This window comes from Bufo gargarizans, chromosome 3, assembly GCF_014858855.1.
Source record: "Bufo gargarizans isolate SCDJY-AF-19 chromosome 3, ASM1485885v1, whole genome shotgun sequence".
Classification (NCBI taxonomy): Eukaryota; Metazoa; Chordata; class Amphibia; order Anura; family Bufonidae; genus Bufo; species Bufo gargarizans.
Window position 1 is genome coordinate 231,997,801 of NC_058082.1, and position 18,897 is coordinate 232,016,697.

An 18,897-nucleotide genomic window follows, 5' to 3' on the forward strand; every position below is an offset into this window, starting at 1 on the left:
TTAAAACAATAGAGGGAGGGAGGGGGGGGGGGGGGTTGGGGGGGCGCGCGCACACTGGCCCCAATGTATTAAAACAATAGAGAGAGGGAGGGAGGGGGGGGGGTTGGGGGGGCGCGCGCACACTGGCCCCAATGTATTAAAACAATAGAGGGAGGGAGGGGGGGGGGTTGGGGGGGCGCGCGCACACTGGCCCCAATGTATTAAAACAATAGAGGGAGGGAGGGAGGGGGGTGCGCACACTGGCCACCAACGAGTTAACAACAGGGGAGGGGGGGGGCCGCACAATGATATTCAAACTGGGGAGGGGGGGGGGGTCTGCCCCCTGCTGCCTGGCAGCCCTGATCTCTTACAGGGGGATATGATAGTACAATGCCGCACCTGATGGGGTTAATTGTACTATCATATCCCCCTGTAAGAGATCGGGTGCTGCCAGGCAGCAGGGGGCAGTCTTGTACACAGTTTGTAGTGTATTCTAACTAGAAGCGTCCCATCACCATGGGAACGCCTCTGTGTTAGAATATACTGTCGGATCTGAGTTTTCACGAAGTGAAAACTCAGCTCTGAAAAAGCTTTTATGCAGACGGATCTTCGGATCCGTCTGTATGAAACTAAAACCTACGGCCACGGATCACGGACACGGATGCCAATCTTGTGTGCATCCGTGTTCTTTCACGGACCCATTGACTTGAATGGGCCCGTGAACCGTTGGCCGTGAAAAAAATAGGACAGGTCATATTTTTTTCACGGCCAGGAAACACGGCTCACGGATGCGGCTGCCAAACGGTGCATTTTCCGATTTTTCCACGGACCCATTGAAAGTCAATGGGTCCGTGAAAAAAAACGGAAAACGGCACAACGGCCACGGATGCACACAACGGTCGTGTGCATGAGGCCTCAGGGTAATAAATATTAAGTTTTGTTTGGCTGTTAACCCTTACTTTGTTATTGGAAAAAAACTGATTAAAATGGAAAATTTGCCCAAAAATGTCTTTTTTTGGCACCATTTTTATTTTTTTATTTTTACCGTGTTCATCTGAGGGGTTGGGGGGATATTTTTATAGAGCAGATTCTTACGGATGCGGCGATACCTAATATGTTAAATGTTTTACACTATATTATACATTTTAGTATCTGTATAGTCTGAGTTATTTTTTATTTTTTTTTTTCTAGCTGATTATCTTAGGTAGGGGCTAATTTTTTGCGGGATGAGACGACTGTTTTATTGGCACTATTTTGGTGGGCATATGACTTTTTGATCGCTTGCTATTACAATTTTTGTGATGCAAGGTGACAAAAAAAACTTTTTTTGCACCGGTTTTATTTAATTTTTTTGATTATGTTAATCTGAGGGTTTTTTTATAGAGCAGATTATTACGGACGCGCCGATACCTAATATGTCAACTTTTTTTTGTTTGTATTACAAAATATTTTTGAAAATTTTTTTGTTTTTGTTTTAGTGTCTCAAGTCTGAGAACCATATATATATTTTTTTTTATCCGATTGTCAGTGGCTAAATTGGGATATAAATTTAGTACTTCATGGAAGTGTGGTACTCCCTGAAGAAACCAATAATGCAGATGCCCGGATGATCGGGCACGCTTCATATTGAGTAGTGGTGTCCTTCCGTATCCCCCTCCTGTGACACACTCTGCACTTTTTTGGGGTCCGTCCCTTATTTCCAGTATGAGGGACCACACCTGGAAAGTGTTGGCCAGGGACGATCTGGGCGCCTACAGTTTCCGAGGTACTCCGGCCTGCTCTTTCCCGGTCAGAAAAGATCAGTGCCTTGAGGACTGCCTCATAGAACTGGAGGAATCTCCCTGCGTTGCCAGTGCTCTGGGACAGCACAAAAGAGTTGTACAAGGCAACCTGTACCAAGTAGACCGCAACTTTTTTGTACCATGCCCGGGTTTTGCGCATGGTGTTATATGGCTTGAGGACTTGATCAGAGAGAACAACTTCTCCCATATACCAATTGTAGTCGACGATACAATCGAGCTTGAGGACCTTTTCCGCAGTACCTCGCACAGGGACAGGGGTGATGCCGTTACCATGAATTGTGGACAGTACAAGGACATCCCTCTTGTCCTTATATCTGACCAGCAGCAGGTTTACAGTGCTAAGGGCACAGGTCTCCCCCATTGGGATAGGTACCTGGAGGGGGTAGGTAGGGAGGCCGCATTGATTTTTCCGCACGGTACCACAAGCGGATGTGGATCTGGTGGCGAGGGACTGGAACAAGGGGATACTAGTTTAAAAGTTATCCACGTACAGGTGGTAACCTAGAAGTGGGTGCATAATGTCCCACACAAGTTTCCCGCTAACACCCAGAGCGGGGGGACATTCTGGAGGTTGAATACGGGTATCTCGCCCCTCGTACACACAAAACTTGTAAGTGTACCCTGAGGTACTCTCACAAAGTTTGTACAGCTTCACGCCATACGTCGCCCGCTTAGAGGGAAAATACTGGCGGAAAAGGAGTCTCCCCTTGAACGCAATGAGACTCGTCAACCGCGACCTCCCTTCCAGGTACATACGCCTGTACAAATTTGGCCCCAAAGTGATCCATGACCAGCCTGATGCTGCATTATCTGAATAATGCAGGCATTTCCGGATGGCCTCAAACCGGGAGCTTGTCATTGCTGTACTGTAAAGTGGGGCCTGGTAGAGGATGTCCCCACTCCAGTAATGCCTGACACTAGGTTTCTTGACTAGGCCCATATGCAGCACGAGGCCCCAAAATGTCCTCATCTCGGCTGCACTGACCGGAGTCCAGCTACCGGGCCTAGCCAAAAAGGAGCCCGGGTGTTGAGCAACAAACTGTTGAGCGTGCAGGTTTGTTTGTTGCACCATTAGATTTACAAAGTGGTCACTGAAAAAATAAATAAAGTCGTATTCAGTGAAGCCCACTGTTTAAATCTGGATTCCTGGTTGGCCTTCAAAATCAGGAATCACGGGCTCATAACGCTCTAGGGTATACCAGACAAGTTCACCGGCAGGGGGCTCCGGTGGATTTAACTGGTGGGCCGGAAAACTAGTACGAGCCACAGAGCTGTTCGTACTAGGTTTGGCCACAGGGTCCCTAGCATGGCGGTCTCCTTGCTCCGCCTGGCGGCGTCTCCACCGCCTTGGGGGCTCATCATCATCGCTAGATGATGAGGAGGATGCGGATGACAACAGGAAAGTGTGGTCATCCTCGTCCTCACTGGGACTCTCGGACTCTGAGGCAAGCTGAGCGTATGCCTCCTCAGCCGAGAACATACGGCGGGCCATAGGGGGGTGTGTGTTTGGGTGCATGTAAATCTTTATTTGCTGTGCGTGTGTGTAGGGGCACGGGTGTTTGCGAACTCACCCTAAACCTAACAGACAAAAATAAAATAAAAGACTAACTGAAAAAAGGGGAAAAAAATGGGGGAAAAAAATAAAAAATCGCTGATCAACCGTGCGAAGTTGATCAGCGGTGGGGTGTGCGATGCGCTAACAGTGGCCGGACGCTAAGAGTGCCGGCCACAGTCAGCGTACGCACAAAAAAAACTGCCTACACCCCAAAAAAGTTGTGGGGGAGAGGAGGGGGGCAGGGGGCAAGCTGCAGCACCTCTGGGGGGTCTAGGGTCACACACAGCTGTGCTGTAGACCCCAGACACCCAATTTAGGGTGATGCAACCAAAACAGTTTTTTGTTGTTTTTTCTTCAACTAACTTTCCCTAAATATCCCTGCCTAATCTAACTTGTCCCTAGCCTTTCCCTAAATACCTAATGGTGCTGGGGGTGCTGGGGCACAGATTGGGTGCTGGCTGGTTCCTGGGCTCTGAACAGATAGGGGATGCTGGCTCTGAGACACGTGCAGAGCTCCTCTCTCCTCATGCTCCGGGCTGAAAAGGAGGAGGTGAGTAGCGCTGCGATGATTTGAAACTCCCACCCGCCCTGCCGACCAATGAGAGCGATCCTGAGAGGTGATGTGACCATCACCTCTCAGGATCTAAGGATGGTGATTGGTGGTGTATTATCACACCTCCGATTACCAACCTGTTCCGGGTTATCGGGTCCCCAGAGACCCGAATAACCCCGAAACGCAGCAAACCGCAGGTCTGAATTGACCTGCGTTTTTCTGCGATCGCCTACACGGGGCTCGCAATTAGCCAAGGTGCCTGCTGAATGATTTGAGTAGGCAACGGGTTCCGATCACCGCCTGCTGAGCGGCGGTGATCAGAAATACATAGGAGATACAGGTATGTCCTGTGTTCTTATGGATCGGGAAATCAGGGCGTAACGGTAAACCCTGTCCGGAACAGGTTAAGGAACAGAATCTGACAGAATACAAGCTCATATTCACTTGAAACAATAGGTCTGCCATGGCAACATGGTCTCTTTTATATCTTTTAAAACTTGCTTTGTTACATAATCTCTCTGATGTGATATTAATTTAAGTCTGTGAACAAAATTACACATTGAACTTTAGTTGTTTCTAAAATTTGAGTAGGTCAGTGGTCCTACTCTTGTTCACCGACCCAATACTTCCAAAATAGTTACTATTACATATGCTGCTTGATGAATCACCTTCCAAAGTCAAGCAACTACCTACCACCTTAAACATCTTTAGGGCTCCTGTATATACTAAGTACGGTAGTTATGATTATAGCACTGCATTAGCAGCCATTTGATGGCCATCAGGGTTGGAGATAAATTAGGTGGAGGGGCAGTTTGTATTTTGTCTGGCATATTTTACATTTTAGGCAGTATTGCAGTTTGTATTTTTGTTTTATATTCCCACAGTCTCATAGTATATGATTTGATTTTGTTATGTTTTTCAGGTGTGACTCACAATATTCCCTTACTTCGGGAAGTTATCACTCACCCTCGTTTTATTAAAGGAGACATCACTACTAAATTTCTCCCTGAAGTTTATCCTGATGGATTTAAAGGTTTGTCTTTTCAATTGCAGGTTTATTATGTACAGACTTGAGTTACTGCTTTTGCCATTCAATTAGATCTATTATTTTCCATTACCTTCTTTTGCAACATTTAAAGCAATTTTTCAGGAAGGATTATGGTCATTTTTAATTGGCTCCGTAGCATGTGGTACCTTCAGTGATCTTTCAGTCCCTGGCTTGTTTACTTCTGGCCAGGGTACGTCAGGACCACATGTGCTACTGCAGCCAGTGACGGGCCTCAGCAGTGAACTGTCCCCAAGCGGCACATTCCCTAGCAGTGATGCACTACATTGGCATGTCGCCAAAACTGAACTAAACGGAATGCACCAGAATGCATTCCGTTTGGTTGCATCCCCATCGCAGACAGAATAACGCTGCAACCAGCGTTTTCCGTTCACGATGTGGTGCGGAGCAAGACGGATCAGGCCATGTAAACTGTACTCTAATGCCACACCACTGATCCACTGCTTCCATATATATTTTGTGACATTCTAAGCATATATCTGTAATTTAAACAAAAACAAAGAAAAGCAATAATCCTAACACAGAAACATTTTTTTGTCCTTAAGCTTAAAGGTTACCATGTGTCATTTCTGTATAAAGTACGCTTTTGATTATGGTAAGCTTTCCTAATATTAATTTCAAGGGACATGGAAGGAACCAGAGGTCATTGATTTTGCATTCCATTCCTGACCTGCTGCTGCATGTAGAGCCTAACACAAGCCTGTTCTTAGTTTATATACACTGTACAAAGTGCCATTGAGGCGCCAAGCCATTAAGCAAAAGCAGCCACTTTCTTGTTTGATTTTTTATTTTTTTTTGTGCGGAGATGCATAAAGTCTCTATTTACTGTACATTTATTTCACTCTTCTACCTATTGGATACCGTACATCATTTTTCAGCAGGTTTTTTTCTTTACAAAATGTATTTAAAGGTTATTTAAAGCATTTAAGTAATCATATCTAAAAGGTTTGGTTTCTTTTCTTTAAATCTGATTTTGTAAAAAAAATGTATGATGTCTCAGTTGACACAGAATCAGTGTTCTGTATTGGCCAGATATACTAATTAAGTACCATACAGTATATAGTCATGGAATTCTCTCAACGGATCAACACATAATTAGTCTAACCTGGTGCTCCTGCTCTAAACGCCTTTCACCTTCATATTTCTAGTATTACAGCATTACTTTTCTTACTGCTTCTTTACAGAAGTCGATCACTAGGTAAATACTCAATATGCACCCATCTTGTTCTGGTTTAATTTGCTGAAAATATAAAAAAAACTGATGTACATCTTTTACCACAATTTTCATGTGATTTGCACGTGTTGTACCTTGCTCAAATAACAGGCAGGGCATATAAGAGAAGGTACTTGGGGGTGTTATGTTTGATAGTCAGTAGTGTGCCAAAATGTTGCCACAAATTGGTGCAAAATTGTGCTGCAAAGTAAGGCAACTAATAGTTGACATAAATTTAGACAAATGTGGAGATTTGTCAAGATTGGTATCTTCAGTGCCGATGCATCAAATGTATTATTTGGTTTGAATCACACTGATAAATTTGGCATATCTGTAGCTGTTCTCGGGGTACACGGTCTAATATAAACACAATTAGTAAATCCGCCCCATTGTTTATCACTTGCAATCCACCACTGACACGTTAGGCTAATAGGGCTTTTAAACTAGGGTTGAGATGTCTGTTAAACCTAATTTATGATAGGGTTAAGATTTCTGCGATGATGTTTTCTAGATTTGATATGCTAAACTTGTAATATAAAACTATCATGTTTACTTCTATGTGAAGTTCTCTTGTATAGCTTTTGATTTTGTAATTCTTGGGTTTTCTTCATAACAGGACACAGTTTGACACCTAAAGAAAGAAATGAACTTCTTGTGACAACAGCTTCACTGTTTGTCACTTCACAGACCAGGTCACATCACTTCCTAAATAACACAAGGTTAGTTAGTTGATGACAAAGCTCACCTCATAGAAAACAAATTGATGCAAAATGTGTGATCCGTGATAAACAATTCTTCCCTTTGAAGTAACTGTTAAGGCCTTTTTCACACTACCGTATGGCTATTTCAGTGTTTTGCGGATCCGTATCTGAACGTAAAAAACAGCCTGCAAAACGAAAAAAACAAACAAAAAAAAAACCGGTAGTGTGAAAGAGGCCTAAGGCTGTATTACACCAGCCGATTCTGCAGGCAATTGTTGGGAGGAAAGCGTTCCTTCCTAGGAATCACCATCTCGCTAGAGGAGGAGACCGCTGCTATTACATGCAGCAATCTCCTCCACAGGATGAGGATGAGCGATTGTTTATGCCATCACTCGTCCCCATACTGTCTAGTTATTTGCTGGCAGCAGATCATGATTAGACAGTACAGTCTGCCGCCTGCAAATCGTGATCCTTCAGCTTGCTGAAAGATCACGATTGTCCGATGAACGAGCGTTTGCTTGTACTGCCAGATGAACGCTAACCGAGCGTTACTATGAACACTCGTTAGCGATAATCTGCCAGAAAATCTGCCAGTGTAATTAGACAGGCTTTAATTGCTGTCTAATTTATAAAAAAATATTAACCCCCTTTATGTGGTAATAATTTTAGAACACTTTTACGTTTTCTTGCCATTCTGAGATTGTTTTCTCGTGACACGTCGTACTTCATGATAGTGGTAAATTTGAGTTGATGTATTTTGCCTTTATTTTAAAAAAAATCTAAAATTTACCAAAAATGTAAAAAATTCATTTAAAAAAATTAGTTTTTGTCATGTTATATTTCAAGGCACACTAAGGCACCCCTACAAAAGAACCCCCCTAAAAGTGACTCCATTTTGGAAACTACACCCCTCAAATAATTTACTGACCACTGTGACATCAGTCGTTTTTTTTATAATATTTAGAAACAGATGGCTGTGAAAATTAAAAATTATATTTTTTACAAGAAAAAGCTGGTTAAGCCCACATTTTTCACTTTAACAAGGGATAATAGGAGAAAATGGACCCCATAATGTGTTACCCATTTCTCTCCTGAATACGGCAACACGTCATCTGTGGTTGTAACCTGCTGTATGGGCAGACGGCAGAATACAAAAGTAAAGGTGCGGCAGCTGCAATTTGTAACGTGGAATTTGCTGAAATAGATTTTAAGGGCCTTTTTTGTTGTTGATTGAGCTGTGTGGGGGCTCATTTTTTTGCGGGATGGGCTGTAGTTTTTTAATGGTACCATTTTTGGGTACATATGGATTTTTGATCGCTTTTTATTTTTCATAGGAGGGTGAAGCAGGTAAAAATTGCATTTCTATCAGTGTTTTTTTTTTTATGGGGGTCTCCATGTGGTATATTTGATAAGATAATTTTATTTTGTGGGATGATTCGGTTATGGCAACACCAAATTTGTATTGTTTTTTTTTTTTTAAAGTTCTACCACTTTTGTATCATAAAATCACTTCTTTTTTTATTTATTTTTTGCATCACCAAAATCTAAGACCCATTTTTTTTTTTTTATATTCTTCTGTCAACATAGTTATATGAGGGCTTATTTTTTGGATGAGAGATAAAAAGAACAGTCGAAGTATTCAATCTTCAAAGAATGTTCCAAGTGCTGAATATTCGAGCAATATAGTATTCAAAATTAGTCTTGTTAAATGTTCGAATGGAAAACGACAGTCCTTTATAAGTAAACTTCAATATTTCCGATTGTGAAACACTCGATTTACTTGCAATGGCGGAGCTTGAATTGTATGTCACGTGATGTATGGAGGAGGTAGCAATCTAGACTTGAGTTTTCAAATCTCGAATAGAGAATTTAGTAATACTTGTAATCTCTCGTAGATATTGCAGTCGATACAGGGTGTTATTGGGTAGTTCTGTTCCTCTGGTTCTGCCACGAATTATGATTCTCTGGTTCTGTATTATTATATGTATATGTGGTTTCAAGAATTTGTATGTCTACCGATTTTTTTTTAGATTATTCATCGATATTTTAACATTTATTCGAATAAATTTGAGTTATTTAATCACTTGGTTTTAGATGGTGATTTTAAAGCCTTTAAGTGACTGAGTGAGCCACTTATAAACCAAGCACCCTTACCAATAGTATTTGAGTAAAGTGAGCCACTATAATACTTTACACTAATCATGAGTAGTTTATTTTAATTTTTTTTATCTCTTATAATTGAGTGGATATGTGAAAAGGCCATTTATTTTCATTTCCATTTTTTAACTTTTTTTTTTTTTCCCTCCACACCTGATTTCAGGCTCTGATATGCAGAGTGTGGATCAGAGCCTGAAACCAGCATTTTAACACTGCCGCGCTCCGATTAGTTAGTCTGCACAGACTTGCCAATCGGAGCGATCGTTAGCCAGGGACCACTCTGATTACTCCCTTACCGGCATCACTGGACTCTGCACTGTCCCTGACAGCTGCACTGCAGGGCCAGAATCTTTAATCCAAGCGCTTTGCAGCCTTAAACCATCTTTTCCTATAGTGCATCAAATACTATGGACACATTTAAACAATTATTTTTTTTTTTTTCAATGCATGTTCTTTTGCAAATAATCTTAATTTTGTCTTCTACTGCTTTCATGCATTACACTGCATTCTGTGCTAAATCCATCAGACATGCTCTGACAGCTCTCTCTGCTGCCATTCTCTGACCTATCCTGAAGCTAAACTAAGCTCAAGCATTAAAAATAAATAAAACGAGTGCAAATCAAACAGGATTTGAGCTTAGTTTAGCTTTAGGAGAGGAGCTTGTCTGATGGAATCAGGTCTGAACGGTATTGTGCAGTTTACATTGTAGTGTGTTACATGCAAGATATAGAAAACAAACAAGAAACTTTTAATGAACCTTATTTTTTTGTAAAAGTACATATAATTCTATAAAAATGTGGTTCAGTGTTGTCTAAAGCCTTCAAATTATTTCTGATGTCTGAGAGAGCCTGATATAACTTTGTTGATATCAGAAGGTAAACTAAAGGCAGGGTATCCAGGCTATTAGACCCCAAAATAAGCCCATTGACATGGAGCCCATGATAAGCCCCTTGTTCTGTGATTGGAAAGTGTGAGGACTGCCATTGACATGGAGCCCATACCTAAAATTAGTCTTTAGCTATTTAGAGGTGTAGAAATGCTTGACTGGTTCCATGTGAATAGGCTAGCTACATTTTATGTTTCTTTCCAGGTTTTGGTGCGAAATGGAAACATTCTTTAGGCTTTAGTGATTTTATATTTTTTTTATGTAAAGGTGCCGGTGAAAAACCATCCAGTGTGACTGAATTCCTGCTATATGGTTTGGCTGCATTATGTCTTTATTCCAGTCTTAGTGGGTGTAACCAAATGATTCTACAGGTGTGGCTACATCATACTATCTCATGGGCATACTAATGTAATGTTTGTATTTCAGAATCCAATTGCCCACAGTACTTCCTTTACAAAGCTTGTGTTGGCAGTGGTCTATATTTTCCTAATTTATTTATTGGAATTGTTCTTTTATCTTTCATTAGTGTTGGCAAAATTGTACTTGTGTTACCGGACATATCACAATGTGTGAAATTTTAATATGGCACAATTTGTGCATAGACTTATAATTCTAACTCTGGTGTCATTTTCTCATCGATGTCATTTGATTAGCATAACAAGTGCAGAATTGATAGAGCAGATAACTGATTGTAATATTTTTGGTCTTTGTGCCACATAATGCAACCTTTCACATTTTTTAACCCTGCGGTTAACCACTTCAACCCCGCTAGCTGAAACCCCCTTAATGACCAGGCCACTTTTTACTTCTGCACTACACTACTTTCACTCTTTATTGCTCGGTCATGCAACTTACCACCCAAATTAATTTTACCTCCTTTTCTTCTCACTAATAGAGCTTTCATTTGGTGGTATTTCATTGCTGCTGACATTTTTACTTTTTTTGTTATTAATCGAAATTTAACGATTTCTTTGCAAAAAAATGACATTTTTCACTTTCAGCTGTAAAATTTTGCAAAAAAAACGACATCCATATATAAATGTTTCGCTAAATTTATTGTTCTACATGTCTTTGATAAAAAAAAAATGTTTGGGCAAAAAAAAAAAAAAAATGGTTTGGGTAAAAGTTATAGCTATGGTACAAAAATGTGAATTTCCGCTTTTTGAAGCAGCTCTGACTTTCTGAGCACCTGTCATGTTTCCTGAGGTTCTACAATGCCCAGATAGTAGAAACCCCCACAAATGACCCCATTTCGGAAAGTAGACACCCTAAGGTATTCGCTGATGGGCATAGTGAGTTCATAGAACTTTTTATTTTTTGTCACAAGTTAGCGGAAAATGATTTTTTTTTTTCTTACAAAGTCTCATATTCCACTAACTTGCGACAAAAAATAAAAAATTCTAGGAACTCGCCATGCCCCTCACGGAATACCTTGGGGTGTCTTCTTTCCAAAATGGGGTCACTTGTGGCGTAGTTATACTGCCCTGGCAATTTAGGGGCCCAGATGTGTGAGAAGTAGTTTGCAATCAAAATCTGTAAAAAATGACCGGTGAAATCCGAAAGGTGCACTTTGGAATGTGGGTCCCTTTGCCCACCTTGGCAGCAAAAAAGTGTGACACATCTGGTATCGCCGTACTCAGGAGAAGTTGGGGAATGTGTTTTGGGGTGTCATTTTACATATACCCATGCTGGGTGAGAGAAATATCTTGGCAAAAGACAACTTTTCCAATTTTTTTATACAAAGTTGGCATTTGACCAAGATATTTATCTCACCCAGCATGGGTATATGTAAAATGACACCCCAAAACACATTGCCCAACTTCTCCTGAGTACGGCGATACCACGTGTGACACTTTTTTGCAGCCAAGGTGGGCAAAGGGGCACATATTCCAAAGTGCACCTTTCGGATTTCGCAGGCCATTTTTTACACATTTTGATTGCAAAGTACTTCTCACACATTTGGGCCCCTAAATTGCCAGGGCAGTATAACTACGCCACAAGTGACCCCATTTTGGAAAGAAGACACCCCAAGGTATTCCGTGAGGGGCATGGAGAGTTCCTAGAATTTTTTATTTTTTGTCAAAAGTTAGTGGAATATGAGACTTTGTAATAAATAAATAAATAAATAAATAAAAAATCATCATTTTCCGCTAACTTGTGACAGAAAATAAAAAATTCTAGGAACTCGCCATGCCCCTCACGGAATACCTTGGGGTGTCTTCTTTCCAAAATGGGGTCACTTGTGGCGTAGTTATACTGCCCTGGCAATTTAGGGGCCCAGATGTGTGAGAAGTAGTTTGAAATCAAAATGTGTAAAAAATGACCTGTGAAATCCTAAAGGTGCTCTTTGGAATGTGTGCCCCTTTGCCCATCTAGGCGGAAAAAAAGTGTCACACATCTGGTATTGCCGTACTCAGGAGAAGTTGGGGAATGTGTTTTGGGGTGTCATTTTACATATACCCATGCTGGGTGAGATAAATATCTTGGCAAAAGACAACTTTTCCCATTTCTTTTATACAAAGTTGGCATTTGACCAAGATATTTATCTCACCCAGCATGTAAAATGACACCCCAAAACACATTCCCCAACTTCTCCTGAGTATGGCGATACCACATGTGTGACACTTTTTTGCAGCCTAGATGCGCAAAGCGGCCCAAATTCCTTTTAGGAGGGCATTTTTAGACATTTGGATCCCAGACTTCTTCTCACGCTTTCGGGCCCCTAAAAATCCAGGGCAGTATAAATACCCCACATGTGACCCCATTTTGAAAATAAGACACCCCAAGGTATTCAATGAGGGGCATGGCAAGTTCATAGAATTTTTTTTTTGGGCACAAGTTAGCGGAAATTGATTTTTTATTTTTTTTTATTTTCTCACAAAGTCTCCCTTTCCGCTAACTTGGGACACAAATTTCAATCTTTCATGGACTCAATATGCCCCTCACGGAATACCTTGGGGTGTCTCCTTTCCGAAATGGGGTCACATGTGGGGTATTTATACTGCCCTGGCATTTTAGGGGCCCTAAAGCGTGAGAAGAAGTCTGGATTGACACAAGTTAGTGGAATATTAGACTTAGTAAGAAAAAACAAAAACAAAAAAAAAAAACAATTTCCGCTAACTTGGGCCAAAAAAAATGTCTGAATGGAGCCTTACAGGGGGTGATCAATGACAGGGGGGTGCTCAATGACAGGGGGTGTTCAGGGAAATCTATATGGGTGATCACCCGCCTGTCATTGATCACCCCCCTGTAAGGCTCCATTCAGACGTCCGTATGTGTTTTGCGGATCCGATCCATGTATCCGTGTATCTGTAAAAATCATACGGACGTCTGAATGGAGCCTTACAGGGGGGTGATCAATGACAGGGGGTGATCAGGGAATCTATATGGGTGATCACCCGCCTGTCATTAATCACCCCCCTGTAAGGCTCCATTCAGACGTCCGTATGTGTTTTGCGGATCCGATCCATGTATCCGTGGATCCGTAAAAATCATACGGACATCTGAATGGAGCCTTACAGGGGGGTGATCAATGACAGGGGGGTGATCAGGGAATCTATATGGGTGATCACCCGCCTGTCATTGATCACCCCCCTGTAAGGCTCCATTCAGATGTCCGTATGTGTTTTGTGGATCCGATCCATGTATCCGTGGATCCGTAAAAATCATACGGACATCTGAATGGAGCCTTACAGGGGGGTGATCAATGACAGGGGGTGATCAGGGAATCTATATGGCTGATCACCCGCCTGTCATTGATCACCCCCCTGTAAGGCTCCATTCAGACGTCCATATGTGTTTTGCGGATCCGATCCATGTATCCGTGGATCCGTAAAAATCATACGGACGTCTGAACGAAGCCTGACAGGGGGGTGATCAATTACAGAGGGGTGATCAATTACAGGGGGTGATCAGGGAGTCTATATGGGGTGATCAGGGGTTCATAAGGGGTTAATAAGTGACAGGGGGGGGGGGGTGTAGTGTAGTGTTTTGTGGTACTTTACACAGCTACCTGTGTCCTCTGGTGGTCGATCCAAACAAAAGGGACTACCAGAGGACCAGGTAGCAGGTATATTAGACGCTGTTATCCAAACAGCTGGCAGGCTGGAGATCCACTCGCTTACCTTCAGTTCCTGTGAACGCGCGCGCCTGTGTGCGCGCGTTCACAGGAAATCTCGGCTCTCGCGAGATGACGTGTATATGCGTCACTCTGCGCAGGGCTGCCGCCTCCGGACCGCACATCTGCGTTAGGCGGTCCGGAGGCGGTTAATTTGCCCTTCTGGACACTGCAGATTTATCTTTTTTGCCCAAACAAGACATATCTTTTTCATTTTCTGTTGACATAGCTGTGTGAAGTCCTGGGGTTGACCCTGACAACCCATTCATTTTGAATGGGCACTGTGTAATGCTTAATTTCCTTGGTTGTTTCAATTTCAGGAACATTAAACACTTACTTCCAGGTTTCCCAAAAATTAATAACTGATTGATGTGTGTCTCAGCAAGGGGACAGTTTATGATTAGCTTTTTGTCACAAGACCCCTAAGAAATCAGGACTGTCTAAAATGGCCAAAAGGTATCTGATATTTTTTTCCCCCAAAAGTGTGCCATGTCTTTCCATGGGCTGTGCTTGGGATTGCATTTTTCTAGCCCTAGAAACCCCTTTTAGTTTTCTTATATGAAAGCTCAACTTTCCGGACTTTAAGTGGGTTCTTATTTAGACAAACCCTTTTGCAGTAGTCCCAGTATATAAGTGATTACAGGGTGTTCTATTGCTTAGTCCTCCAGCAGCCTGATTACACAGGCCGATGGAAACTGAACGTTGGAGGAACGATTGTGACTGCAGTCGTTCCTCCCTCATTCTGTTAAATTCATTATCAGCAGCACATCCCTGATTACACAGGGAAAGATGAACATTAGCCAATGAACGAGCATTTGCTGATCAGTTGCTTGATTATACAAACCAGTTATCAGAAACAAGTGTTCCTATGAACATTTGTTCCCTTTAATTAGCCCAATATCGTGCAGTGTAAAAGGACTTTAGTCCCAACTAAATAATTCTGAAGTTTAATATTATGTGAATCTCTGTAGAAATCTCTGCTACTATAGTCCCAGAGAATAAGTGATTATAGGGTGTCCTATTATTTAGGCCTCCAACAGTCAGTTGCAATCTATTTGTAGTGTAGAAGAGAACTGTACAAGTGGTATTGAAGTGCCCAATCTGACAGTGCAACCACTGATGGATGGGAACAATGTAGGAGGAACGATTGTGGCCACAGTTGTTCGTCCTTCATTCTGTTGAATTCATTATCAGTAGCACATCCCTGATTACTCAGGGGGATGTGCTGCCAATAATTGGACATCTTTCTTCCCAATTAAAGATGGCCATCAACCATGCATCGGCTGCTCAATTATATGGCCAATTATCGGGAACGAGTGTTAATATGAATGCTTGTTCCCAATAATTAGCCAAAAATCATGTGGTATAATAGGGCCTTTAGTCCCAACTTATTCATTTTCAATTTTAATGTCAGGCTCTGTAGCAGGATAATCTGTTATGGTAGAGAAATTACCTTAGGGACTGTATTGGATACTATACCTGAGATACCTTCAGACTGGCCACAGGATTAATGCTGTCCATACACATTAAATGGGTTGTCCAGCCTTGAAGCAGACAACTCCTATGCTGTGGACTTTGCCCCTGAACGTAAAAAAGAAGACTCGCCTGTGTATGGTCTTGCCGCTGTTCCATTCCCAGGCGTTTCCAGTCCCCATAAGGCTAGGATGCAGCTGGGTCATATAACCATATAACCACTGTGGCCAATCACAGACCTCAGTGGTCACGAAGGCTTGAATGGTACATCACTGCTGTAATGTAGCGTTTATGCCACTGTGACCACTGAGGCTTGTGATAAGTAGAGCTTCGTTACCATACTAATTCTACAGCTGTTCTCTACTGTGCTGACAGATAATGACCCCGAGGCGTGTGTGAACTCTCTTCTCTCTCTATACACAAAAACACAGTTTTTGTAATTAACCCTCCCCTCTCTGCAAACTGTGTAAGGCTAGTTTCACACTAGCGCTAAAATCTTCTGGTAGGCTGTTCTGGCAGATAACCTTGCAGTAGTTTTTGACCAGCCGAATCCAGGTACTAATGCCGGAAGCAGGCTGTATCCCCGCCGGGTCCCATTTTGAGTCAATAGGTTGCGGTGGGGGAAGGGTAGTATCCAGCTATGGCAGATACAATGAATTCCGGCAGGCTGTTACTCTGCCGGAACAGCATACCAGAAGATTTTGGCGCTAGTGTAAAGTTAGTCTAAGCAAATTGATATATACTTATGTTTTGTAGAAAGAGATTCGGCATATAATTTATACACCAAGATCTCTGCACTTTCTGAGCTCATTTCCCCAAGTGGCCAGTCCTATTGGTGACTGATAGCTATCTTTGTGTACACACTTTTACAGGGAAGGATGCCGGTCACTGAGCTCAGAAAGAGCAGCGATATTAATGTATGCGTTACACACTTTGCTGATTCATTTCCACCAAAACTCAGCTCCTCCTGCTCCATAGCATCCTGCCTATGGATTGCACTGCATTTTGTGGTAACAGGTTCTTTTTAAAAGGGATTTTTGTGATGTACTGTTGCCGGACAATAAACTGTACAGACTTTTTAGCATCCAAACAATAGAGAACAAGTTGCACTGCTATAAAATGCGCCTGAAGATTAATAGTTGACCTATTTACCCCCCTGTATTTACTGAGAGAAAGTAAATCACCAGATCACACCTGAAGGCTTCCAAGTGGTGCTTGCAGAATGCGATTTATGCGGAAGCTGTTTCATTGGCAGACGTCCTGCTGTATGATCCGACCTGTGGTGTTCTTTCCAATTTTTTTTTTCCTTCTAATTTCCTATTAAATTATTGTCATTACTAAAACTATGATATCCTATGCATTTTAAAATCGGCTTAATAGGAACATAAACTTATGTCCTATTTAGTTACTTTGCATATTCGAGACAATGCATTTTAGCTTTTTTTTTTTTTTTTTTTTAGCACTTTGAGATAGTTGATTTTTTTTTTTTTTTTTTTTTTACATTTAAATGTTGATGTCAAAGAGTTTCCAGCATTCTCTGTTCTTTGAACCAGCAACAGAAGCTGGATGGGATCTAGAATAGAATAGGCTCATTATTGCTAGAGTTTTTTTTCCCTGTGTTCCCTGCAATGATTCCAAATGCTCTTGCACACTTCATCAGTATTATTGTAATTCGTTGGCTGCAGGATATTTGGCAGCTGTTGCACCCCACTGGCAAATCCTATTCATACTTCTTTTCCATTCATGATTGCCATTGGAGAATTGATTTCTCTCTCTCTTACTCTAACCTTTCCTCATCCATTTTGGATTGTTCAACTTGAAACATTTTAATTTCATATCATACATCTATTCAAGTCACAATCTTTTTTTTCTTATTTCTTTTTAACTTATCTCCAGGGAAACGGCATATTGTAATTTTTTTTTGTGGCAATCAGTTTTTCCCCCCACATGCTTATTATGGCAATGTATTTTCATACTTTTTTTTTTTTTTTAAGTATGGGTTCTATAGCATTTTGCAAAGCAGCTGCATTAAGCAAAGTCAGGCAGAGTGGTTTTGATATTTGTTCTTCAGCAGATATAAAGAACATCTCAAACTTTATTTGGAGAAAGCAAAGGGCATTGCTTGGGTCTAAGAATATAAAAAAAAAAACTCACACGTGAATTGTTGGAGCATGGAACCTTTTCTGTGCTGTGATCAGTGTCACCCTATAAACAGTGAAATTGATGATCACCGCAATCTCTCAATTTCCTAAAAGTAATGATTCTGAAAATGATTAAATTAATTAAATTGCTTTATTATATACCGTATACTAAAACCAAATTGGCAGTGGCCTATGACTGCAACAGCATTACTGTCAGATCTCCATAAGGACTAATGGGGAGATTATCAAGTCTGGTGCAAAGGAAAACTGGCTTAGTTGCCCCTAGCTACCAATCAGATTGATCCTTTCATTTTCTCAAGGAGCTCTGTAAAATGAAAGCTGGAATCTGATTGGTTGCTGTGGGCAACTAAGCCTGTTTTCGATTTTGCTACTCTTGATAAAACTTCCCCCTAAATGTGTGAAGGCTTATACGGCCACTTGGATATGTGCCATATATTCTACTATATATAATTTCTCATAGTAGCGTTCATAATACAGAGCCAAATACTCAGGATTTTTGTCCTGAACTTACCATATGCGATGGCGTATCCGGTTTGCCTACGTGTGATGGAGGATCGGAAATCGCACTTCACTGACCCAAAAAAAGCGGATGACTGGTTATCCAGGAAACTACGCAGGGCACCGCCGACCTGAAGTCACTGGACTTAATTGCCCTTTCTTCCTTACCTTCATTTGATTTGAAGAAGAGGTCTTTACCAACAGAAGACCTTTACCGTTAGTTTCTTATTACAGTTTCAGGTCATCCGCCGACGCAGATTCTTCTCGAGACATTATACACGACCGGTTCAAAATGAGTCCTAATGCCTTTGACAGCAGCTACTAATAACTTGTCAGCTTAATGTATGACATACAAGGAGCCGGTCAGACACCTGCATAGATTTTGAACAACCTGAACTATGCAGGTCCCTGATCACATAGCCACAGGGAGAGTTATCTCCTATTACTGTTGTTGTATCCATCACAATGTCATATGGATTTGGATATCTTTGTTCTGTTCTATGTTATATTGTTTTGTTAAGGCAAGATGTAATAATAGATTGTACGTGAACACTGGGGTACACTCTCTGAAAAATCTGAGAGCAGGTCGCATTCACATAGCCCTAATGATGTATGTACATCCTGGAAATTATAATCTGAGAGCACTATGGCTACCCTGAGTGTTATGTCCTGGAATGTGAGAGGGATGGGTAAACCAGGGAAAAGAATTGCAATATTCTCACATATATGTCCTTG

The 18,897-nt window shown here is 41.5% G+C and overlaps 1 protein-coding gene across 1 annotated transcript in view; it reads left to right on the plus strand.

Moving 5' to 3' along the window:
* PCCA (propionyl-CoA carboxylase subunit alpha) overlaps positions 1–18,897 on the plus strand; it is a 476,636-nt gene that overhangs the window by 270,567 nt on the left and 187,172 nt on the right. The window contains exons 17-18 of the mRNA XM_044286403.1: positions 4,812–4,922; positions 6,785–6,887. Coding sequence (XP_044142338.1) covers positions 4,812–4,922; positions 6,785–6,887 — 214 coding nt within the window. The remainder of the gene's footprint in view (positions 1–4,811; positions 4,923–6,784; positions 6,888–18,897) is intronic.